The 27,495-nt window shown below is 39.7% G+C and overlaps 1 protein-coding gene across 3 annotated transcripts in view; it reads right to left on the minus strand.

Moving 5' to 3' along the window:
* Positions 1 to 27,495, minus strand: part of MACROD2 (mono-ADP ribosylhydrolase 2) — a 2,068,343-nt gene that overhangs the window by 143,670 nt on the left and 1,897,178 nt on the right. For 2 of the 3 annotated variants that reach the window (XM_027621583.1, XM_027621585.1), the window contains exons 10-11: positions 19,540 to 19,584; positions 12,351 to 12,434 (exon numbers count right to left, since the gene is read on the minus strand). In XM_027621583.1, the coding sequence (XP_027477384.1) occupies positions 12,351 to 12,434; positions 19,540 to 19,584 (129 nt within the window). The remainder of the gene's footprint in view (positions 1 to 12,350; positions 12,435 to 19,539; positions 19,585 to 27,495) is intronic. The other variant, XM_027621584.1, reaches the window with a different exon arrangement.

Consider the following 27,495-nt stretch of genomic DNA (forward strand, 5'->3'; position numbering starts at 1 on the left):
TTTCAGGATCCCAGACATGCAGAGCTCTGTTGTGGTCATCATCAGAAAGTGCCCACTGAGTGTATCAGCATATAAATGAAGATACTTTCTGGAGAGAACATCATAGACAATTCTGGAATTGCCTTTTAGTCTCATTTCCATTTCCTTTATATCTCCCACCCTCTGGATTTAGTGTTTTTATACCCTCATCTACCATCAAAACTGTCTCTTAGAGGAGAAGAGTTCTAGATTAAATATATATATATGTCCTTTGACTTGGCTACAGTACAATTCCCAATTTCCTATTACTCCTTTGATGGCACACATTCAAAATGCAAATTTTCATACACAAAGGAATAACTCTTGAAATAACGCATGGTGCCATCGAGGACTTGAACCTCACACTTGATTTAGTAGAGCCGCATAGAGAGCAGAGTGTGACTGCTCAGCAAAAGCAACAGAATTTAGAGTCAGCAAATTTGTAGGAGAGTAATTTTAAACAGGAAATAGAAATGATGAGTATATGAGGGCATGACTGAACTTCAATCTTTCACAGAACCAGGGGCTCTGGAGAAGCCCATCAAGATCATAGAGATTAGATCCTTCATTTGACAGAAATCAGAGATTTGCTAAAGTCAATCAGCACAGGCAGGAATCCAGAGATTTTATTCCCCACAACTGTACCCACTTTTGATCTCCCCACTCTTGAATCCCAAGCCCCATGATCATATAAAATAGATACTAAGACTTCCACACTCACATCTTCCTCTCTGTGCTTGCTTTCCATTAGTAGTCTCCAGTATTTTCTTCAGGATCCCATTCCACAAAGTTTTGAAAATTAAATTTTATGTATGTATCTATGTATGTATGTATAATGGATATTGGAGCAGATTGTATATTCCATATATATATATATATACACACACACACAAACACATATATGTATATATTTATATATATATATATATATTTATTTTTATAATGTGACATTGATAATCTCCATTGGGAGTCTCCATTTTGAGGCTCCCTTGAGCCTGGGAGGACTTGTTAACTGTCTCAACTGATGTGGATGTGATGAGAATGTGGTCAAAACAACATTGTATAGCTCTTGAGACTGTGCCATAGAAGGTTATGTGAATTCAAATTGGCTCTTGCTTAGAGATATGCACCTTGAGGGCTCTGAGTCAATGCCTAAGAATGCCCTGAAGCTCCTGCTGCTCGTAGATCACATGGAGGCAACACATCAAGCTAGAGAGATGTCCAAGGAACCCCAATTGTTCCAGCCTTCTATTGTTTGAATCTCCCCAGTCCAGGGCTCAGAGAAGCGAGGGAGCAAATATCTGATGATTCCATATCCCAATTTCTGAGCTACTCTAGCTGATGCTGAATGGAGTTAGAAACAAGCTATCTCCGCTGAGCAGATCTGTGGACAGAATAAATGTCATTATGTTATGCCAATAAGTTTTAGGGTAATTTGTTATGCAGCCATAGCACCTGGAACAGACATTTTTCCTTCTTGCCATTTGAGAGCACCAACTTATGGGGAGAAAGCATTCAGGAGCCTGCCCATCAGGGTGATTTGGTGTTTGTAAAACTCAGGAGGAGAAACTTCAAGCATGCAAGCATGTAAGACTCCATGGCTTAATCTCCAAACACAAATCTTATGCAAAACCAATGAAAATGCAATAGCAAGGGAAAAAATAAGACAAAGAAGACTAAACGACCCCCACAAGAGTGTATTTCAAAGAGTAAGCATTGTTGCTAAGTAAGGAGTAAGAGAAGAGCAAGACTTCCAAAGGGAAGAGAAAAAAGCACAAGGACAGAGGTAGGCAGGATGGGTAATCTGGGGAGACCACCTATTTAGCAGAACAACAGATGGGGAGAATTAGCAAAATGACTGTCCACAATCGCAGTGAACCTGGCCATCAGTGTAGAAATTACCTTTGTTCTGGGTGTATTTTAATAATTATAAAAAGAAAGGAGATAACTCTAGGCCATTCCTACATTGTTGCTCATTTGTTAATTTGGTATTATACAATGAACGAGTCAAATTTGACAATAGGGCTGAATTAAGACTTTCAGAACTCCGAAAGACCAAACAGATCTTGGTGATCTCTCCCATCCTCATATTTAATAAAATTAAACACCCCCCCCCCACACACGCACACACACACTGTATTTTAACCTGGCCCCATCTCCATATGCGCTTTAAAAGAAACTTCTCTTTAAATGATCTCATAATATTCTGGATGATTAATCAAAGCTGAGATTTTCTCATTTATTTTTGGCACCCCTGCTTTACTGATATGCAAAGCGTATGTTTAGCCTCTATATTGGGTAGTACAATAGCTTTGACCAGAAATAGTGGTAATGTGTATTTTCTGATCATATAGATCATCATTATCAAATGCATTATTTCCATGACTTGCTAAACAGAAAATGTCTTGGTAAGGTTTTCTAAGTTTTGGGATCTAGCTTTAATGTATAGAGCATCACTGTGTGTTTCATATTAAGTTCACACAAGGAGCCCCATGTCACTTTGATGGGGACAAAGCCCAGCATGGCTGCTGGATATCAGTAAATGAAGTCCAGACTCCTCTGCTTGGTTTTCAAAGTTCTTCCTATGATAGCCCCCAATCTGCATCCACCCTAAACTACAATGCATTTGCCATTTGGGCCCTTTGCTTCTTTCCTGTCTGTCTGGCCCTTCTGTTTCGTACATTCCTGGCCATCTTCATACTCCCTTTCTCCTGCAGATTCCCTGTTCTGGGAAGAACTCCTGGGAACCTCGGTAAAAAAGTTAAAGGCCCAGTCCCTATCCTTCTTCAATGAGCCTGGGCCTCGGTGTTCTTTCTTAACCCTCTAGGTGACTCTAAAATCAAACACTAAAAGAAGTTTGTGTTCTCAAAGGCAAAGTTTAAGAAGCACTGGCATTTGGGCTGGTATCATACTACCTTACTTCTAGGCCTGATTTCCCAGAGTTCCTAGCCATGTCATATTCTACAATTTTTTCACTTCTCTGTGCCTCAGTTTCCTCATCTGTAAAATGGGGATATCATAGCACATGCTTGATAGTATTGTCCTAAAGATTAAATGAGTTAAATGTGAAGTGCTTAGAAAAATGTCTGCCACATAAAAAGTGCACAATAAATGTTAGGTAAATGGCCCCTTCGATATCTGGAAGTCCTAATGTCTCTGTCTCAGTGCCTAACCAATACAGGCAGGCCAATTACTTTTGGCATTGAGAGAATCTGTGATCCTGGGCCAAATTCTCAGGAAATGTGATGCTTAAATCTGTGATTCCCAACCTTGACTACACAACCCTGAGGTTTACCCAAGGTGCTTAAAAAAATACTGTTGCCTGAAAAAAACAAAACGAAACAAAACAAAACAAAAAACTTTGTTGCCTGGGTTCCTCTGCCAGAGGTTGGACTTAACTGGTCAGGGAGTGGGACACAGGAATGGGATTTTTAAAAAGTTCCCCCAGAAGATTCTAAGAAAGAAGAAAATGGTTCTTTTCAGTATACTTGCAAATTTGCTCCAAGTTTGAGATTGTCTAAAATAAAAACCAAGTATATATAAAAAAAAATGGTGCTCCAAAGATGCAGTGCATCGAGTTAAAATGCAGCTTTCTGATTTGGTGGGAGGCTGGGACTGAGGGCAAGAATCCACATTTTTAGCACTCACCGTTAAGTGGCAGCTTCAATGGAAGGAATAAAAAATTCCCCTGAGAGTAACAGTTTGCAACTGTTCACCACACACTCAGCCAAACCACCTCACTTCCACCCCACATTCTAGAACCTACTTCCCCATCCCTCCACCCCTTTCCTCCCAAACCCCTTACCTATTTTCTTTCTGCCAGTGGCAAAGATTATTAGAGATCAGTGGGGAATTCTCAGGATAGAGAAATGAGAAATGATTCAAGTGATCTGCTAGCATTTTTGTCCAAGGAGAAAAGAGTACCTTGGTTTTCTGTGTATCATTCCTCAAGCAGGCAATCCCTGCAGATGGAGTTATTTCATAAGACGGCCTCTGATGGCTCCAGAGTGGCTAGAGTGAGGAGTGAAGAGGCATGCTGGAGCAAGGTATTAGGAGCACGCACTGCACACCCAGGTAATTTCAGGGTAGGTGGACTGTTTTAAGGCTCTCGCCAGTATCGTAGAAAAGCACAGCTTTGTTAGAGTAGAAAATTGAAATTTTGAAATATAATGGCAAAACCGTAATGTGAAAACCCAACACTGTTCAAATAGCAATAGTTCTCCTTAAAGACAAAATCAAACCAAACCTTACTCTGCTGAAAAATTAGTATCTAATATTATAAGCCATCAAAAGTCCTCTTGGCATAGTGCCAGCACTGGAAAAAAACAATCATTCTAAAGTTTTAACTCTATAAACCCAGGGACTGAGTTTTGAACAAAACAAATGCATTCTTTATCCTCAGTTTTGGAAGTCAAAACAGGCAAATAGTGAAACACATATAGTCTGAATTACTCACACACACTTATAAGACTTAAAGAAAGAAACTTAAAAAACGATTATTAAAAGAACCACTATTGGGGCGCCTGGGTCGCTCAGTCATTAAGCGTCTGCCTTCGGCTCAGGTCATGATTCAAGGTCCTGGGATGGAGCCCCACATCGGGCTCCCTGCTTGGCGGGAAGCCAGCTTCTCCCTCTCCCACTCCCCCTGCTTGTGTTCCCTCTCTCGCTGTGTCTCTCTCTGTCAAATAAATAAATAAAATCTTAAAAAAAAAAAAAAAAGAACCACTGTTGATGGCCTGATAGGCTGCTCTTTCCCTTTGTTGTTTAGTAGCTTACTTAGGATCACCTTTCATGGGAGTCCTCTAGACAATTCTGGAGAACTTTTAGAAAAGAAAGTTTCCCCATTTGTGAAATGAGATGTTCTCAGAGGCCTATTTGGCTATTAAAACCCCACAATTCAAAGCTTTTAAATTTAAATTAAGGATGAAAATATTTACAGGGCATGAAAGAGTGAGTTCATAAAGAATCAATTTTCATGAATTTGATGGTTATATAGAATTACAGAATTTGATATTTGGAGGGGACCTCAGGGATATTAGGTGAAGGGTTTGATCCTGTGCCTAAGAGATGAAAATAGAACTCAGGTGTGGTGGTTTCTAGTTCCGGGCTCTTTCCCTGAGCTTACAACCATATTTCCCCTTTCCTCGCTTCCTTGCTTCCTCTCCTACTTTCTTTTCTTCTTTAATTTCTTTCTTGCCTTCATCATTCATGACAATAGTTCCACCATCATCCATTAACTGGAAAATTACTGATTGAAAGTAAACAAAATAACAGCAACAATAAACACCTCTTGTCGGGAGAGAACATATTGGAATCCACAGTATCTAAAGCACCTAAAATAATCTTTTCTGTTGAGTTGTCTTCTTTGTTAACACACTTGTGTTGTCTCTCTTTTTGTTGTTATTGATAAGAATTCATGCCTGAATTGTTCATATTGAAAGGAATTTCAAGCTTTAATAAACAAGGTGGGTGAGTTTTTGATGGGAGGGAGCTCTTCCTGTTTTGATTCATTACACTTGGGCTGACCGGTTCTTTTGTCCAGAGATTGTGCTGGGCAGTTTCCACACATAATCTTGTTTAAATCTCCCACACTCCCACAGGGGAGGTTCTTTCCTTCATTTAATAATGAGGAAACTGACTTTTAGGTTAGATAAGCTTCCAGTGTAGGAAGCAGAACTTGTACAGCCAAGAGCTCGGTTGACACTCATGCTGAACCATGGTTTCTCCACGACTAGGAGTGTCCATATATGTTATCACCCAAGCTAGGACTCCCGCACCCACCACCAAAAGTGAAAGGGAATATTGCCAATAATATGTCAGTGACCACAGGCATAGACAGGGATCATTCTGGGTCAGAAGGCACCTATGCTTAGTCTGCCCAGGTAGGTTTGTCCTTCTCACTACAGAAAATGCCTTGATGTATTCTCTGTTCCCTGTTTAAATCCCAATGCTAACTGAAACAGGACTCCATGGTTAGAACCACAGCTCTGTTTAATGGGTAAATGGGGAGAGCATGACTGTTGGGCCCATCTACTAATCTGCAGCCGGCAGATAGCTCAGAATGGCCCTGAATCATGCAGAACATAAAGAGAATAATTAAAGCAAGAGGGTGACATGGACTTTTATTGTATTCTGACTTTCACCATGGAAATTTACCTTTTGCTTAAATTCTTGATATTTTAAGGTCTTAGAGGACAAAACAAAGCTATTCTTCATGAGAAAGCTGCTTTTCCTCATTCACGCTTCTTCTTTTTTTTTTTTTTAAAGCTGGTCAATCACTAAGCTCATTTGAGTGATGGCTAAGTCAAAATTATGACTGCCTGATTTTACCCTTCATTGCACTTGTCAAAAAATTAAATTAAAGATCATGCTTATGAATATAATGCATGAACTGCTACATGGCATTCTGAAAGATAGAATGTCCCTTCTGTACAGCCACTCACAAAACAGCATGTCACATGATACATTAATATGCAGGAAAAATAATAGGGCAGGGAGAAAATTCTGCCGCTTAGGAAATACGCAGTGCATTCCACCAGTGGTTCGTGTGTTCAGAAAAATTTATTTTAGTCGAGACAATAATAATAATACCTCTAAAAGCAATATTAGATCCTTCAAACTTATATAGTGCTTTCTAGTTTCCAAAATGTTTCCACATGTATCTCATCTGACAGAAGAAATCATTAATATTTTAGAGTGCAGTATAAGGCTGCTTGATGTAGCATTGCAAGGGCTCGGGTTCCTGAAGAATGTGCATCCCATGTAGGCTTGTTAAATACTCTATGTAGAGGCAATTGTAGAACGAGGGCCAAAGTGCTAGTGCTTTCTGTAAAAAATATGGTGGAAAAATAGCATTCATTACCGAAAGCCACTGAAGGCTTTGGAGATGAATGTTTGGAGAAAATTACTGTTCTCAATTTGCTACTGAATTTTAGGAGCATAACGTCTCTAGTTTTTTAAATGAAAATATGTTTTTGTTTTATCAATATAAAACAATTCTTGCCATATATATTTTTCAGTTACACACAAATTTAGAAAGTTGAATATTGAACTTTTCCAAATCTGCCCCTGTCTCTTTTCTACTGCTCTAAGATAATTCCTGAGATCAATTTGACATATATCTTCCCAGACTATGTATTATATACATAGGCATGTATGTACACACATATATAGGTATGTATGCATCCATTTTTTATATGTATATTTGTAGATATTTACTATCTACCAATCATTTTTCCTATCTATCATGTATCTATCGAATTTTTGAATACATGGCTGAGCTGGTGCTTTTTGTAAGGAAACTCCTTAGAAGCCAGAAATGATGGTGACTGAACCAAGATTTGTAAGCAAGCACTGAAATTATTGTTTGCTTTGAAGCATTTGCCAATACCCAGATGGTCTAGACTCTAGAATAGTGGTTCTCAAACTCAAGCAGGTATATGAATACCCCAAGGGCTTTTAAAAACACAGATTAGTGGGCCCCACCTCAGCATCTCTGATTCAGTAGGTCTGAGATGAGGCCCTAGAATTTGTAATTCTAACAAGTTCCCAGGTGATGTTGGTGATACAGACAGGAATACTCTTTGAAAACCACTAGCTAAAGCTTGGGTTTGAATGAGCCATACATGGGAGCCATAGGACCCGTGCTTTGCTCCTGAGTATAGTAGGAAATTTTCTCATCTCAGTTTTAGCATTGGTTGGAGAGGAATAAAGGAAGAAAAAAGTCTCTGTTGGGATTTCCTAATCTTATAATATATATGTACTAACATGGGCAAGTAGCAAACAAAACAAAACAGAAAACTCTAAGCCAAATATGTAGTTTAAAGTTTCCCTAAATCAGCAGTATCTAAAGGTATCTCAGAAACAAAACATAAATAAATAAACTCTTAATCCAGCTTCAGAAAATCCCCACAAAAAAAATCTAAAGAACATGGCAATAAAAAAGACAAAATATACAAGGAAATAACCATAACCATGAATCTGCAAAAACAACAAACTGCAGAATTTGACTTAGACAGACTAGAGATATTGAAATTTCAGATACAGATTATTTTTTAAAATATTTTATGTGATTATTAAATAAAGGATGACCAGCTATATTTGAAACAGAACCAAATAAAACTTATAAAAATGAAAATGATAACAATGGAAATCAGATTAAAGTTAAATAAGATTAATGAATCGAGTGATAGCCTTGAAAAAACTAACCAGAAAGCATCAAAGAGAGATAGATAGGGACACAGGAAGAAAAAAAAAAAAAGCAATGTAAGTTAGTGGAGACAGTATTTGGTGGGGCAATAGGAGAAAAATTTTCAGAACTTAACTAAAAAATATGTCTATTCCCATATCCAAGAAACACAGCAAATCCTAAAAAGGATAAAGAGAAACACACACAGAGGGACATCATAGGGAAACTGAGAGACAAAAAAGATAAAGACCAGATTGTCAGTGCAAAGAGAAAGGTAAAGACAATTTAAAAGAAACAATTAGACTGGGATATTACCTCTTAACAACTACAGAACTGATAAGAGTGGGGGGAAAAATCTTGAAATGTTCTAAGAAAATAACCATCAACCTCCAATTTTCACCCAGGAAAACTGCCTTAAAAAAATAGCAAAATAATAATGTTTGCACACAAACAAAGCCAGAGAGATTTTCACTACAGCAACTTCTAAAAGGATTTCCCGGTGAAAGATGGAGGAAAGAATGTGAGAGGAGCATGTTTTCTTAATGGTGCTAAGTTTTCTATAATATTCTTTCAATTAATTTTTTTGTAAGAAAAAAAAATTGGTCCAAATTCCTGAGAGTTGGAATTGCTGGCAGTGCCATTTACCAGGTGTTTTTCAAGCAATTATGCCTATAATTTGCCAGCTTATGGTTGGCTTATCATTTGTATCAGATCCCAGCCAATCTGAAATTACTAATCATTTCCTTGTTGGCATGGTGTTGCAGTGGGTCAATACTCTGATCCATGAAAGTTCAATCAAAACAATCAAAATGAAACTCTATATCCAAAAGTCCAGCATACAAAAAATGCTAAAAATTCATTTGGAAATTGTTTGATTATTTCTTCTGATGTTCAGTACTTTAGTACAACGTTTGTGAAAGGGATAAGGCTTTCAATCAAGGCTGCAATAACAGCAATGTTGCCTCCTTCAACAAAAGTAGGTCTAGTTTCCCGAAGAGAGAAAGGGAAAAGGATTAGTGAAGTTATGTTGTTTCTAGAAAAAAAGAAGAGATTCTGACATTAACAAGCTGCACGGACTTTGGGCAAGTTAAAAAACCATTCACAGTCTACTTTAAAACAGATCTGTAGAATGAGATAACTTGCCCATATGTTCCCAAAATTCTTCTGGATCAAAATACAGTTATCACAGTTATATATGCCAGAAAATCTAGGTGAGTTTGTGTTCCAACTCTATTCTCTATGATCCTGTCTGAGAATGGATATTATAAGGTAAACTGAGGTAATCAAGAAGACCCATGAAGGTTAGAATCAGGGCTGGGAACCCAAAGGTAGGGGAGAAGTAAGATGAAGCCAAGTAATGGGGAATTTAGCTGAGTGATCTATAAATAAAAATACCAGAAGCTTCTCTTACTAAATATATATATTATATATATAATATATATATATAATATATATATATATATATATTAGAGAGACGACCAAGTTGGAAAAGGACTGATAATTCTAAAATGGGAAGCCCATCACAGAGAAGGATCATGATCTGCATTACCCCTCCACCCAGGGATACAATATTCCGTTTTCATGTCTAGTGGGAAAGAACTGTAACTCTTTACCAATCAAAGATTATAACTCTTTGAATCAGGAGAGGAAGTGAAACATATGTAACATGAATTCAGGATATAGTTTATTTCATCAAAATAGAAACATTGATAAATAATGAGTGCCCATCATAGAATCATCTACCTTTAGCTATTTCTTACCATTTTTCCAGCAATTTTTACTTTTTCATCCTGAAAATCATCTTAGGAACAAACACACAATTCCCACGCTTCTATAGAGTGGCTAATGTTAGATTTCACCATGATGCCACAGACAGAATGTCCCTGGTCACGAATCCACAGTGACGGCGCTTTGGTGCCTTAGAGCATATTCTGAGACCACATCTTTGGGTAAGGAAAAGCCATATTATCTACTTATCTTGGAATTACGGAATGATGTTCCTAAACAAAGCAAATTATTTAGGAGGCAAAAGAAGTTTCCGCTCACCTCAAAGAATAACTGGGAGGAATACCCTTATTAATTAAAGGAGACAGAACTGCTGTAGTTTATGGCTCACCACGCGACACTTGAAATGACCACAGGCTCAGGCTCCGGAAAACAACCTCTGATGTGGGTTGGACATTTGATGGGAACCACTAGGTGAGGTGGAGCCTCTCCAAGGAAAAGGCGACTGTCATTTTGCCCTTAACCCATTTACCAGTCATGGCCTCAAGAGATAGTCCAGGAAATGACCTCATTAGAGTAGGAGATGAAAGCCCAAAGCTCTTATCACCTTGGGCCAATGAGAACTGCTGGCCTTCTCCATGGTTCTAAGTGTTCACCATGAATGAGTTGAAGCTCTCAAGCATATTTAAGTGAATCAGGGCAGTGTGCACCCTCTCATGGTGCTGATTATTATGGCAATTATAATAGCCATTATGAATGCTGGACCTGTGCTAGGCACTTTATACATACTATTTCTATTGTTTACTGTCAGTTGGAAATGTTTATTTCTTGTTCCTCAACCAAAGGGCAGAGAACATTTACTGCTGTGCCTTTCTCCTCATCCCCTCACTTATCCAAACCTGCGGGGGTGGGGGGGGGGTGCAGAAACAGACACATCTCGAGTCTCTCTCAGATCCACCTGTCCACAGAGAGGGCATGTCCTGGTCTGTTCTTTTTCATATAATAAGCTCACCCGGGTAGCCTCTGCCCAAGCACCCAAGATACCAAGGACAATGGTACTTGCTCCTGAGGGGACAGAGGTTACATCTTTTATATTCAGGAGTGAAATCCAGCCTTAGGAAGCCCATCTGGGGGCAGGGCCACCAGATGCTCTAATCTAACCTCATTAGTAACAAAGCTCATGTTTTTGGTTTCAAACTTTCCTACAGCTTTGCCTTCTCAGTTGGTTCTGAACCCAGGTGAGGGTGAAGGCAGTGTCATTACTTATTAGTTGGAACCCCGACACTCATGCAGATGCTGTGCTCTCACGGAGGAGAGATGTTCAGGATCTCCCTTCAAGAGGGAACATGCTGCTGGGAATGAAGTTAGCTGACAGCGGCCACTGACCACATTTTGGGGTCCACTGCAGCATTATAGTCACACCGAGGCCACTTTCTCCCCTGGCTGCTTGTGGCCAGTGAGTGAGCAGGAGGAAAGGGATCTTGGAGCCGGCCATTTCCTGCCCAGTGCTCTGGGCCTCCCCAGACTTCTGCAGATTGCACTACAGATGGAGGCTCTTCCTAGCTAATCTTCCTTCCTTCTCTCCTTCGCCTCCCCCTGCTCCTCCCCCCTTTACCCTTCAAGGCTCCCTGCTCCCATACATTTCCTGCACTTCTATTTCATCTTGGCATCTTCTTTCCCAAAGACCCAAGCTGACACCATCAGTATTATAATGCTCTCCATTTCACGGAGGATGAAGTGAGGATCCAAGGCAAGAAACGAGAAAGCATAAATATGTTCCCCCTTTAAGAAGTTCATGCATACTCTGGAGATGAGAGGCTCCCTTAAAAAAAGTACCTAATCTACATTTTAAAAGAAAAATCTGAATATCTTGTAGGTGGCACTAGTGTTATAAGTCAAAGACAGATTGGCTTCATTTCTTCAGAAAACTGAGCCCAACTGAGCCTGTCCATTTAATGCAAAGATACTCTGGCTTCTAGAAAGTGGAAGAGAAAAAAAGACTGGAAGCATTTCTAGCACCCACTGCACAGGTTTGAACCTGGACTCAGAATGTGTTCATGAAAAAAAGCAATTGATCCCAATAAGGCAATTAGCTACGCACTGCTCGTCACACCCAGGTCTATAACTTCACCTTTACGCGATGACAGAGCACCCGACTTGTCAGCACTTTGCAGGAACAGAAAATACCTCACGATGAGAAAATGTGTTTTTTCAGACTTGGTTTTTACCTTCACCAATTAAACCTAAATCTGATATTTTGTCCTCGCATTCAGGTGAGAATCCACATAGTAGGAAAGGATAAGCAATTCTTCTGTGATTTTTGCACCCTGAGAAATATCTGAACACATAATTTAAAAAAGTTAACCAGAAGTTTCTTTTCCTGGAGTAATTTTTTTAAGACAGGAGGAACAAGACTCACCCTCACTAGAGTCTTTGGAACATTCTGGCTTCTTTGCTTTGCTCTTCTTGTGGGGTGGAGAGAGGCCTTTTGGCTCTAACCCCTCTGGAAGCATAAAGATTTAAAACATTCTTATTTAGATAGTCAATATTTAAAATTACGTTGAAGTTTAAAGTCCTTTTTTTTCCCTCAGTAAACCCACATGTATGGTGAAGCTTGATCACAGATTCATTTGTCATTTTGACTGAGCTAAATTTTGGCAAGAGCCTGTGATTCCCCAGTGCACATAGATTGACATTGAAGCTTAACATCTTTTTGTGACCATCATTAATGACTCACACAGATGTGAAATCTTAAATGTCTTTTTTAAATTAAAAGAAATTCTCCATAAGGCAACCCCCCATTTTTTTTTCCCCCCACAGGAGTTTGATTTAAAACTTCACGGATTAACTGACAGTTGCTAAAATGCAGTTTCATTTTACTAAATCCTCAAAGTAGAGCTAGATCAGCTGCAATGTCATCTCATCTTGGGGGGTTGGGTGGAGCTTTAGTCATCCAAATTCTAAACAACTTCTATATGCCCCCAATTAAATTAACATGTTTCCCACTTTTCTCAGTCCTTCCCAATACCCCCTGGGGCCAAGTCTATCCAAGGAGGCTGATAATTCAAATTCTGAAGACTGAAAAAAAAAAAAAATCCTGAAGACAGTTTTAGGAAAAGTGACTCTAAATTTATTCCCTTCAGATACAGATACTTTGTTAGGCATTAATTTGTATTTCCAGTCCTGGTCTCTCCGCTAAGCTCAAAGCTTATGTCTTCAACGGCTTACATGGCAGCTCGTTTTGTATTTGGACTGGCTGTCTTCTCTCCACTCTCCACTTTCTACCCCACCTCCCACCCAGTTGTGCACTGGAGGCTGGTCTCTATGTACCAGTGAAATTTCTGGCTTTCTTCCTAGGCTACCAGTAACCTTCAAGGGCTTATTGTACCCCTCTATCTCAGGTCACAGACCCAATCACTTGGCTTTCTCCACATCCTCTCTGTCTCCAGCGTCCTGTAATTACCCCCTCCCCCATTGTCCTTTCAGGGCTGGGATATAATGGTGCCTCCCTCTTTCCAGCCCCCAGGATTTCCCTTCACTGGGCTCTCACCAAGCATTTCAAATTTACGTAAATAATCCCATTAGGCATTTCAAACAGCACAGCTGGAACAATACCCTTGATGTCTGCAAACCTGTTCTCTCCAAGTATTTCACATCTCACTATCTGCCCAGGAATTTAAACCCCCAAACTGAGATATTGTCCTTAATGTTTCCTTTCAGTCACTCTTCCAGGAAGGTCATCATAAGTCCTATCAGCTCTGCTCCAAAATATCCCATATTCATGCACTGTGCTCATCCTTTGCAATCATCACCCTAATCCAAACCAGCAGCCTCTCTTACCTGAGTTCCTATAGTAACATTCGGGCTTTCTAAACTCCCTGAAACTAGCTCTTCTCCGTGTAGCAGCCAGAGTTATCTTCTAAACATAAAGCCGATTCTGTTGCTCACATGTTTAAATACCACTGGTCTTAGAATAAGATCCAAATCCAATTCCATGGGCCGGGACAACATGGCCCTCAGGCTCTACCTACTGCTCTAGCCTCGTCTCCCACTTGCGCTTTGGCTGTCTTTGTGTGTTCTTCAGTCATTACTAGGCTGGTTTCTGCCTTAGAATCATCACATCTGCTGTTCTTCTCCCCTCCCCCTCCAAAAACAAACACTCATGTGTCTACCTCCTTCTCACCTATTAATCTCAAATCAAACTCAGTTCCCAAGAAAGGTCCTCTGCTAATTCCTAACACGAAGGGTGCCTGCAAGGGAAATCTCTCTCAAATACATCACTTGATGTATCTGAAATTATTTTGTCCCCTTCTTTCTTTATTGTATGTCTCCCTTCCCCATCCCACCTCCTAGAATGTAAGTTACTTGAGAAAAGGACATTTGTCTTTCCTAATCTCTCTTGTGTCCCTGGTACCTAGTAGTGTCTTGAGAATTTCATTTCCAACTCCATTTTCTTTCCCCCCATACCCAGGCCTTTCTTTAAGGCCAAGATATAATGGGGCTCATGCCTAATTCTTACTCTCTTAGCAGCTGTCGCCTTATGCCAGGATTCTAAAATTACACGACAGTGCTATGGCGACTCATTTTTCTTTTCCCATTTATTAAAAAAGGAACAGAACAAAAAATTGCATTTGATAGATGTGCTATTAAAAACTACAAAGGTTTTTGGGCACTAAGTTAGGCTTTCTGTGGTTGCAAGTAAGTCACATCTAAGATCGTTACCATGGCCAGGGTGAAAAATTCCACCAATGATTACATTAGCAACTCCCCCAAACTTCTGTCACCAGGTGTGAGATGGAAATTGACCCTTCAGAATGGGTTCAGCAAAACCAGAAATGAGATGCTTGGGACAGCTCACTGAGCACAGATGCTGTGCTCAAAAGGATGCATAAAATGGGCAAAGCAACACTTATGATCTCCCTGGAAGGAAACTCTAAGACTCTCTGGAAGATGCCTCTGAAATGCATCATCTGCAACAGGGACTAAGAGGAGCGCTTCCAATGCTGGGGATTCAACCCCAAACCAGCATTTCCTGAAAGTGAGTTTTTGATAATGAACCTGATTTTCCAACCTGAATAGGAATTCTTGGGGAATGGGTGAGACATCTCTGAAAGACATCTATTTGTCTCTATTTGTCCATGTTTTGAGGCAAATACCCAAAAAGGACTAGTACTTCATTTTTTAAAAAGTGACAGGGCCCTCCTTGGGTAGTCAGTGGGCATGGATACATGTTAATTATCAATAATCATCTATGACATTAGTATCATTTTGTAACAGACATGGAGGCATTCAAATGAAAGTCACTGATACACATGGCTTCTGTGCCCAGATTTCTACTTGTGGTTCAGCAGAAACAACGCTCCCTCTTGGTCTGGAGAAGCTGAAGGAACATTCCCCCAAAGCACCCCATACTTCTCCTTGGCAGCATATCACATTATCTATGTTACCTCTCTTTCCGGCAGAGGGTGGGGACCTGGAGCTTTGCCCTGAGCATAGCTTTGCCGCCTGAAGAACTCAACTGTGCTCCTCACTGTCACGTAGCTGAACTGCCATAGGTGGCTATTGATTTTCTGTCCCTGGTTGGTGTCCATTTCAACAATGCATGGTCTCAGGAATGGAAGGACATGGGGAAACCTTTTCTATGCTAGGATTAAAGAAACTGATAAAGGACTTTAAGGGAATCGTAAGCATTTAAGCCAGTCTGTCTCTGTCATTCCCCATGGGGGCAGAGCCTCACCTTGAGGATGAACTTGTCTCACACCACCTGAGATGCTCCTGCCTCTACTTACTTTTAGAGTCCGGAGCTGGAGTACAAGGGTGTGAGCTTTGGGGTCAGACACACTTAACAGCTCTCCTACTTAAGCCAGGAACTAATTCCTCTTAAGCCTTGTGTAGTAACAATCCTTGCCTCCTAGGGTTGTTGCATATCTTGAATGACTTCATGTATGTTGACTGGCACAAGGTACATCCTGATTAAAATCTGGTTCAGCAGACGTGTGCTGGGGCTGACGTGAGCCAACTGACTATACCTCTTTCTCCTCAACTCCCGCCTTCATTGATCTCATGTTTGGTAGCTTGAACACCACCACAGTGGGTGTATTTACAATAATGAAATATGCAAACTCCCCCAATGGGGGGTTCCCTTCACCCAGAGAGTTGGTTTACCAGAACCTTACTGGTTTTTGGTATTCAGATTGTTATTCACTATCATTCACTAGCATTTATTTCTCCCAAGTAGCCTTTCACTAATGTCAGCTTCATTCATAAAAATCCCTCCAGCATTTCTACTTGCAATACAGGCAACACTGGGCAGAGGACAGGCAGCACTTAATGGTCTGGTTGGAGACCCATCTTCGAGACCAACACGCCCGAGTATGAGATCTGAACTGAAGCCAGCCTCCTCACCAATGTCTGGCAAGGCCAGTGACACATCATGGAACCATTCTGCACAGGAATCCCCCATGATTTCAGCACTCCGATATTAGGAAATGGAGAGCAGTTTCCCAAGGCCATTCTGGCCTAGTGACTTAGCATCTTTGGGCCATTGAGTATGACTTTAACAGCTGCATCAAGCTGCTGGACACAAAACCCCCAGGAAACCTGATAAGACTAAGATCAGAACTGATGATCCAATTAAAGTCCCCTAAACCTCATATGCTGACTCCAACCTTGTGGGCTCTGCATTAGCATTAATAATGATTTTCTTAAAATCACTCAGTGGTATGGAAAGCTAGCTGCATCTCATTAAGAAGTCAACGCCCCCTGCCTAGAAATGTGTACTTATGGCACTTAGGCAAATGATCCTTAGCAAGATAAGGTCCTTAAACTGGCCGAATAAAAGGGCAGTACTCCCAACAGCTGAAGGATATTCCAAGGATACTTCACGTGAGCAGGATAAAGGAGAATAGCAAAAATTGACATTAAATTCATGGAATTTAATCCAAGGTGGGGTGACCGCTTAAAGTCTTTTTTCAACATATGGTTCTTTTAAGCAATAAGACATCTCTCATGGTCATGGGAATCGATATTCCAATTGAAATTTCACCTTGGGCTTTATGTTTTACAAAAGGCAAACAGAGTCCTTGTCTCAGGTTGGATTTTCTCAGAAGACGCTGAGACAAGGGTTTGAGTGCAAATACTTCATTTAAGAAATTATCCCAGAAAGTGCCAGAGGGAAGTAGGGAAGGGAAATAGGAAAGGGAAAGCAGCCAATACTGGGTGTGAGCAAGTTCCACTGGGGACCTTTGGGTGATGATACAGAATCTCGTTGTCTAAAACCACACTTTGCCAATAGATACATGAAGTGTGTCTAGTCTGAATTGAGACATGAACGTAAAACACACACACATTTCAAAAACTCAGTATGGAAAAAAGAGAATGTAAAATATCAGGCTCATATCATTTTTATATTGATTACTTTTTGAAATGATAATACTTTGGATATATTACATAAAATAGTATTAAATTAATTTCATTTGTTTCTCTTTACTTTTTCTGATGTGATTACTAGAAAATCTGAAGTTAAACAGGAGGCTCCCATTTGAGGCTCCCATCCTATTTCTACTGGACAGCGCTGAAACATAACCTGCCTCATAGGTGTCCCGCTCAGGTCCACCAACTCTTGCCCATTGTTGGCTGAGGGCTACTCCAGACAAATTAACTCCCTGGCACTTTTAGTTTGCTTTCCTCATCAGCAAACAACACTCAGCTGAGGGTCACAAGAACTTTCCTTAGACTGCTGTTGATATTATGAAGCGACAAGCAGGTACCAAGGATATACAGGCAGGGAACGGACAACTGTTATTACGGCAGTTTCCTGCTCCTGGGTTGTAGATCCTCCCTTGACTTCTCCTGCCCTCCGAATCCACTGCCCTGGGGAGACCAAGGGAACCATAGGACTCAGGCATGTTTGGACCAGAGAAGAAGCTGGAAGCTAGACAGGAGTTATGGTCATTGCTCCAGTGAGCTGTTATGAAGAAAAGACCTGTTGGTGTCTTTCCACGAAGATAGTGGGAGATCAGGGGAGGGAGAGAGACTTGAACTTAACCAGGAGAAAGGACCATTTTAACCAAACCTCGACTAACAGAGATCGTTTACCTCAGAATTTAAATTGCTCTCCATTAATGGAGGTGCTCAGATTGAGGTTGTTGGTGAATAATGGATGGCATTCTGGCATCGAACAGCAGGACACACAAAATTAGGACCTCTGAGATATCGATTTTAATTTTGAAACTTGGCCCCATTTCATGCCTAGAACAGTGTGGTTGCCAAAATGGGGAACATGGAGTTCTTATACTATGGAATTAAGTTCTATACCCTTCCAATATCTAGAGGAGAAAGAAAGGGATAATTTAGTGTTTACTAAGGTCCAAGAAACATTTCAGGTATGATATCTCATTTAATTCCCAAACAAGACTGTATGGTAAGAGTTATTGGCCCCAGAGGTATACCCTGAGGCCCATAGAGAAAACTTTTGCCCCAAGTCCATAAATGGAGGAGCTAGGATTGAATTCAGGCCCTATTGATTCATGCATTCATTAACAAGCACATACTGAGTGGCCCCCTTAGGCCAGATCCAATGTTTGTGATCATTAGATTTCCCTCATCAAACACTGGTCTTTCTTGAGGCGTAGGCACACATCTTAATTTCTGATATTGAGAAAAATATATCATATGCACCAAATATATGTACCAAAGATGGCCATGGCAAGTTTTCAGGTCCCATGTGCCTCTACAAAACCTCACTGCTCCCCATCAGGAGACTGAGACTATTTTCTTTCCCCATGAGCCTGGGCAGGCTTCTTAATGACTGTTCCAAAAAGAGTTCTGTGGAAGTCATTCTGTGGGACTCCTGAGGCTGAAGCTTAAAAAGTTTACAGCTCCTGCTGGCTCACTTTGCTCTCTCTGGAGCCTGGCTGCCATGCTGAGAGGAAGCCCAGGTTATAGACAGAGGCCATGAATAGATGTTTCAGAAAACTGCCCCAGCTGTGGTCTCAGCTGAGAGTCCAAGAGCCGATATCAATCGCTGGCCAGACATTGAGTGAACAAATCTTCACAGGATTCCAGGCCCCCAGCCATTGAGGCTTCTTGATGAGGCCTTAGACCTTGTAGAGCAGCAGGATCAAGTCAGCCCTGCTATGCTGTCTGAATTCCTGAGCCACAGAATATATGAGCATAATAAGCAGATGCTTTAATCACTAAGCTTTGGGGTGATTTGCTACACAGCTCTATTCGTTATAACATCAGGTTCCATTTTTACCTCAGCTTTCAGAAAGCTGAAAGTTTACTGCTTAAATATGCTGATTGTATTAGCTGTAAGAGTTAGCACAACTACTTTCTTATTTTATGACCTTGAGTGTACATTTCTATTTTTTTGTCTTTTCATGCCAGTATAGTTAACATGCAGTGTTATATTCGTTTCAGGTGTACAATATAGTGATTCAACAATTCCATATGGTACTCAGCACTCATCAGGGTAAATGTACTCTTAATCCCCTTCACCTATTTTATTAACCTTATTATGTTTTTCTTTGAAAAAATGTGAGGCATACATAAACAACACAATGGTCTTTTTCTATGCTCTATGAATAAAATCATTAATTTAATACCTGAATCTTCTTTCATGTCAACACCTTCTTCTTCATTATTATCATCTATTAAAAAAAGGGAAAAGACAAAGAAAAATTCATATGAAAGCTAGAAACCCCAGAATTCTCCAATCTAATAAAAATTCAAAGGCAAGAAAACACTGAGTAGAAAAGAGTAGTAGATCATGCATTTCTATTATCTTGTATTATTATGCTAAATTAGTGTAATGTAATGTAAATAGAATTAGAGCACAATTTTAACATCTAGGGTTTACATTTCCTTTTAAAAATTGTTATATCTGTCTAACAAAACTATATATGCAATAATTTGTTTTGCTTTTAAAGTTATGCACAGTCACTTCGGTCATTTCAAAAGGACAAAAAATAAAACACACTTTAAATGTCGCACTTTTTGCATCCATGGAAAGGATGCACCCTCGCCTGAAGTATCTAGAAATGTGGAGCTCGCCATTTGGGTGTTGGCTGACACTGTGTCCAATCTCTGCACTGCACAGTGAAAAGTGCTGGTTTGCTATACCTGCAAATCCAAATCTTTAACTGTGGAAGTTCAAGTGCCCCTCTCCCAACCCACCCCAGTCCTATCATTTCCATTTAATTCCCCTCATCCCAGTGAAACCCCTGTAATTGGGCAAGGACCCATGTGTCCTCCGTGCTCTGGATGACACAGTTGCTTTTTGAACTCTTGAAATGTTGTCATCTCTTCTCCTTCACTGTTGCTCACATCCAGGCAGTCCGAATCCTGTCTTCTTTCCATGTTTTTTCCTCTCTATTCACATCACTACAACTTAAATTCAGACTTCTCTATTTTGTGGTTTCTTAACCTGCTCTTCTCTTTTTCCCACTCCTGATTCCAACTCCTTTTACACATAACTGCCAAATCAATCTTCAAATACAGCTCTAATTTGGTTCACAACTGTTCTGTGACTCCTGTTTGCCTAATGAGAAAGGTCTTAGACTCTTTGGGGGTTACACTCAAGGCCAGCAGTATCTGGTTCTGCCCACTTGCCTCGGTTTCCCCTCCTCTGTTCCACTCATGCTACCACCTTCACCCACGCACCACTTAATTCTGTTTTCTAAGATCTCTGCTAGTTTCCTCTACCCACCTCAGTCCTGGAAGCAATGCCTTCTCCATCTCTGTTCACACTCATCCTTCAAGGCCAAACTGAGGCACCATAACATCTGCTCCATCCAAGTTTGAATGAATAGTCTTCTCTTCAGTGTACCTTATTTTTAACGCCTTCTGAATATCAACTTTAAGGGCCTTTGGGCTGAGGTCTGCAGACAGCTCCTCCACCCACCCATTCATTAGGCATGTGACCTTGGAAAAGTTACCAAACAGTTCTGTTCTGAGTTTTAGGTTCATCAGCTATAAAGTGGGATAATAATGCCTCCTACATAGAGTTGTTGCAAGGATTAAATGAGATAATGTTACATAAAGCACTAGGGACAGCTACTGAAATATTAAGTGCTATAAATTAGTTATTATTACCACCAAATCATAAGTCTACTTGTTAACATATCTGTCTGGCAGATGCCCATCTCTAGATCACAAATTCTGCAAAGTTAAAGACTATGTCTTATGTTCCTTTGTATTCCCTGGTATGTAATGCAATTAATTTTATACACTAAAATATATAAAGAAATTTCTGTGGAATAAAATTTTTGAGGTTTTATTTTTAATTTTCTCTGATATTTTAGTCAAATTAGAGAATTCTTGTGTTTGTATTTCCTATCTATCTCTTACATACCAGGACAGCATGGATCTATGTGATGATTTGCAAACAATGAGGACTCAGTAAGAATTTGTAATTTCCTCTCAGATATATGCTTTAAATTTAGTAATTTCTTAGCCAAATTTATTCAATGTGACACTCTTCAAAGTGCTAATTATAAATGAAGATTATAGATATACCAGTCACTGGGAATGAAAAATGCATTTAATTTGAAGTTTTAGGAAATAATTCTTGATGGCCATGGTTAATTTTTCAAGAAGTAAATTTTCTTCTATTCAAATCGTTAGAAACAGTAGTGATTTTCTATATAATTTCTTTCTTTCATTTTTTTCTGTGAATAGAATTTTGGGAGAAAGAATGTCTTTCTCTTAGAAATATAATTTTCTAATCAAATGATTACCAAAATGTTACAAAGTAAACTCTTCACAGATTCTTCCCTGAACTTAATATATTTAAACAAAATTTTATTTTTCAGAGCCATCTAAAATATCTAGAGCCATCTCTTTGACAACAGACTTTCTGGAATCTCAGAGTGGGATGAAAAAGAGTCTCCACAGTTTCCAGGGAAAGATAGAGGAAGAGTCAAAGATCCCTTTGCTTGTCAACCATGTATCCATTTGTCCATGTGGCAAACACTCATTGGTAACCTTTTGTATGTGTGGCTTTATGTCTGGGGAAATAGAAAATATCAGATTATGCAGTTGTCTAGAAATTTATCATTAGTAAGGAAAGTAAGACATGCAGATACATTTGAACATATAATAGAGCAGTCAGTGCCATTACAAAAGATGTCAGGGGAGGGATAGCTGCTTCCAGGGACTATATAGACTATACTGAGAGCATCATCCCTAGAATGTCCCCAGGTGTTGAAGGATCAGACTCGATATTATTATCCATTTATTCATTCAGTTTCATTCATTTTTCCATATAGTGGTTAAGAGTATACCCAGGATCCAGATTCAGATCAGGCCAAACCATATATAGCTGTGCAATCGTGGGCAAATTATGTAAACCTATAACCTCAGCTTTCTTATCTGAGAAATAGGGATAATAAAAGTACTAACTTTCTAGAGCTGGTAATATGTAATACATGTAAAGTGCATACATGGAATGAGCATTCAATAAATACCGGCTATTAGTGTTATGGTGTCATTATTATTACTCCCTTTACTACTTAACCATTTATTGACCAACATCACATGTCGGAACGATGGAAGACCTTGAAGATAAAGTTGACATTCTATTCCCTCAAAAAGCTCACAAAGAAGTGGAAGCAGCAATCAGAAGAGGAAGTAACAGATTCTCTGATGCAGGTAGGCAAAGGTTTCACTGGGAAACAGACAAGAAGCAGCTAAGTCAGAGAGAAGGTCTATGAAGGATTTCCGGAAGAGGTGATGTTTCAGTTGAATCCTAAAGGGTGAGTTAGAATTAGCTAGGGGGAAGGAAGGGCTGCAATGCATTTCTGGCAGATGTGGGTGCCCTGCCTACACCCCCTTGTTCCTTGACACTTCAGTGCTTGCCAGCTTGACTTCCAGCCACCAGCCCCTGGGTCTCTGCCCGAGGGCTTTCTCTGGGCTGCTGGAAGCCACTGGAGAAATATCAGGGAATTAACACCCCCAGGAGGGCAGCCTTTCACAAGTGACTGCCAGGATTTGCATATAAGTACTCTAGTTCCCTTGCTTTTCAAGTGGGTCAATTCAGAAGCCTCTCCCAGAGTATTCCCCTCCCCAACTCAACCCTGGGATTGAGTCAATGGATACTTTAATTTATATTTTAACCATAGAGTTGAGGCTCCATATCTGGGCTCTCTATTCTCTTCCATTGGTCTATGTGTCTGTTTTTGTGCCAGTACCATGCTGTCTTGGTGATCACGGCTTTGTAATATAGCTTGAAATCAGGCAACATGATGCCCCCAGCTTTGTTTTTCTTTTTCAACATTTCCTTGGCGATTCAGGGTTTTTTCTGATTCCATACAAATTTTATGATTGTTTGTTCCAGCACTTTGAAAAATGCCATTGGAATGTTGATCAGGATGGCATTGAAGGTATAGATTGCTATGGGTAGCATAGACATTTTAACAATGTTTATTCTTCTGATCCATGAGCATGGAATGTTTTTCCATCTTTTTGTGTCTCCTTCAATTTCTTTCATGAGTGTTCTGAAGTTCCTAGAGTATAGATCCTTTACCTTTTTGGTTAGGTTTATTCTAAGGTATCTTATGGTTTTTGGTGCTATTGTAAATGGAATCGATTCTCTAATTTCTCTTTCCACAGGTATATTGTTAGTGTATAAGGAAGCAACTGATTTCTGTGCATTGATTTTGTATCCTGCCACATTACTGAATTGCTGTATGAGTTCTAGTAATTTGGAGTTAGAGTCTTTTGGGTTTTCCACATAAAGTATCATGTCATCTGTGAAGAGAGAGAGTTTGTCTTCTTCTTTGCCAATTTGAATACCTTTTATTTCTTTTTGTTGTCTGATTGCTGTTGTTAGGACTTCTAGTGCTATGTTGAACAATAGTGGCGAGAATGGGCATCCTTGTCGTGTTCCTGATCTTAAGGGAAAGGCTCTCAGCTTTTCCCCATTGAGAATGATATTCGCTGTGGGTTTTTCATAGATGGATTTTATGAACTTGAGGAATGTTCCCTCTATCCCTATACTCTGAAGGGTTTTAATCAGGAAAGGATGGTGTGTTTTGTCAAATGCTTTTTCTGCATCAATCGAGAAGACCATATGGTTCTTCTCTCTCCTCTGATTAATGTGTTCTATCACATTGATTGATTTGCAAATGTTGAACCACCCTTGCATCCCGGGGATAAATCCCACTTGGTCGTGGTGGATGATCCTTTTAATGTATTGTTGGATTATATAAGCTAGGATTTTGTTGAGAATTTTGGAATCCATATTCATCAAGTCTATGGTCAAATAATCTTTGACAAAGCAGGAAAAATATGCAACGGAAAAAAGACAGTCTCTTTAATAAATGGTGCTGGGAAAATTGGACAGCTATATACAGAAGAATGAAACTCAACCATTCTCTTACACCATAAACAAAGATAAACTCAAAATGGATGAAAGACTTCAATGGGAGACAGGAATCAATCAAAATCCTAAAGAACATAGGCAGTGACCTCTTCAACATCGGCCACAGCAACTTCGTTCAAGACACGTCCCCAAAGGCAAGAGAAACAAAAGCAAAAATGAACTTTTGGGACTTCATCAAGATAAAAAGCTTCTGCACAGCAAAGGAAGCAGTCAATAAAACAAAGAGGCAACCCACAGAATGGGAGAAGATATTTGCAAATGACACTACTGACAAAGGGCTGATATCCAAGATCTGTAAAAAGAACTTCTCAAACTCAACACCCAAAAAACAAATAATCAAGTCAATAAATGGGCAGAAGACATGAACAGACACTTCACCAAAGAAGACATACAAATAGCTAACAGACACATGAAAAAATATTCATCATCTTTAGCCATCGGGGAAATTCAAATCAAAACCACATTAAGATACCACCTTATACCGGTTAGAATGGCAAAAATTGACAAGGCAAGAAACAACAAATGTTGGAGAGGTTGTGGAGAAAGGGGAACCCTCTTATACTGTTGGTGGGAATGCAAGTTGGTACAGCCACTTTGGAAAACAGTGTGGAGGTTCCTCAAAAAATTAAAAATAGGAGGGTGGAGCAAGATGGCAGAGGAGTAGGAGACCTGGATTTCGTCTGGTCTCAGGAATTCAGCTGAATAGGGATCAAACCATTCTGAACACCTACGAACTCAACAGGAGATTGAAGAAGAGAGTAGCAACAACTCACTGAACAGAGAAGCGACCACTTACTGGAAGCCTCCTCTGGACAAAATGAAGAGATGAAAAAAATCACCTCAGCAAAAAGAACAAGAGGTAGTACCATCTGCCAGGGACCTACTCAGTATGGACATTAGTACGATGTCAGACCTAGAGTTCAGAATCATGACGTTAAAGATACTAACTGGACTTGAAAAAAGAGTGGAAGTTATTAGAGAAACCCTTTCTGGAGAAATAAAAGAACTGAAATCTAACTAAACCAAAATCAAAAAGGCTATTAATGAGGTGCAATAAAAAATGGGAGCACTAACTGCTAGGATAAATGAGGCAGCAGAGAGAATCAGCGATATAGAAGACCAAGTGATGGAAAATAAAGAGGCTGAGAAAAAGAGAGAGAAACAACTACTGGACCACGAGGGCAGAATTCGAGAGATAAGCGATACGATAAGATGAAACATCATTAGAATAATTGGGATCCCAGAAGAGGAAGAAAGAGAGAGAGGGCAGAAGGTATATTGGAGCAAATTGTAGCAGAGAACTTCCCTAATGTGGGGAAGGAAACAGCCATCAAAATCTAGGAGGCACAGAGAACCCCTCTCAAAATCAATAAAAATAGGTCAACACCCCGACATCTAATAGTAAAACTTACGAGTCTCAGAGACAAAGACAAAATCCTGAAAGCAGCTCAGGAGAAGAGATATGTAACCTACAATGGTAGAAACATTAGATTGGCAACAGACCTATCCACAGAGACCTGGCAGGCCAGAAAGGATTGGCAAGATATCTTCAGAGTACTAAACGAGAAAAATATGCAGGCAAGAATACTATAACCAACTAGGCTGTCATTGAAAATAAAAGGAGAGATAAAAAGCTTCCAGGACAAACAAAAACTAAAGGAATTTGCAAACACGAAACCAGCCCTCCAGGAAATATTGAAAGGGGTCCCCTAAGCAAAGAGAGAGCCTAAAAGCAGCATAGATCAGAAAGGAACACAGACAATATACAGTAACAGTCACCTTACAGGCAATACAATGGCACTAAATTCATACCTTTCAATAGTTACCCTGAATGTAAATGAGCTAAATGCCCCAATCAAAAGACACAGGCTATCAGACTGGATGAAAAAACAGGACCCATCAATATGCTGTCTGCAAGAGACTCATTTTAGACCCAAAGACACCCCAAGATTGAAAGTGAGGGGGTGGAAAACCATTTACCATGCGAATGGACACCAAAAGAAAGTTGGGGTGGCAATCCTTCTATCAGACAAATTAGATTTTAAAACAAAGACTGTAATAAGAGATGAAGAAGGACACTATAACCTACTTAAAGGGTCTATCCAACAAGAAGATCTAACAATTGTAAATATCTATGCCCCGAACATGGGAGCAGCCAATTCTATAAGGCAATTAATAACAAAAGCAAAGAAACACATCGACAACAATACAATAATAGTGGGGGATTTAACACCCCCTGACTGAAATGGACAGATCATCTAAGCAAAAGATCAACAAGGAAATAAAGACTTTAAATGACACACTGGAACAAATGGACTTCACAGACATATTCAGAACATTCCATCCCAAGGCAACGGAATACACATTCTTCTCTAGTGCCCGGGGAACATTCTCCAGAATTGATCACATCCTAGGTCACAAATCAGGTCTCAACCAGTACCAAAAGATTGGGATTATTCCCTGCATATTTTCAGACCACAATGCTTTGAAACCAGAACTCAATCACAACAGGAAAGTTGGAAAGAACTCAAATACATGGAGGCTAAAGAGCATCCTACTAAAGAATGAATGGGTCAACCAGGAAATTAAAGAAGAATTAAAAAAATTCTTGGAAACCAATGAAAATGAAAACACAACAGTTCAAAATCTTTGGGATGCAGCAAAGGCAGTCCTCAGAGGAAAGTATATAGCAATACAAGCCTTTCTCAAGAAACAAGAAAGGTCTCAAATACACAACCTAACCCTACACCTAAAGGAGCTAGAGAAAAAACAGCAAATACAGCCTAAACCCAGCAGGAGAAGAGAAATAATAAAGATCAGAGCAGAAATCAATGAAATAGAAACCAAAAGAACAGTAGAACAGATCAATGACACTAGGAGCTGGTTCTTTGAAAGAATTAACAAGATTGATAAACCCCTGGCCAGACTTATCAAAAAGAAAAGAGAAATGGCCCAAATCAACAAAATCATAAATGAAAGAGGAGAGATCACAACCAACACCAAAGACATACAAACAATTTTAAGAACATATTATGAGCAACTCTATGCCAGCAAATTCGATAACCTGGACGAAATGGGTACATTCCTAGAGATATATCAACTACCAAAATTGAACCAGGAAGAAATAGAAAACCTGAACAGACCTATAACCACTAAGGAAATTGAAGCAGTCATCAAA

Source organism: Zalophus californianus, chromosome 8 (genome assembly GCF_009762305.2).
Source record: "Zalophus californianus isolate mZalCal1 chromosome 8, mZalCal1.pri.v2, whole genome shotgun sequence".
Classification (NCBI taxonomy): domain Eukaryota; kingdom Metazoa; phylum Chordata; class Mammalia; order Carnivora; family Otariidae; genus Zalophus; species Zalophus californianus.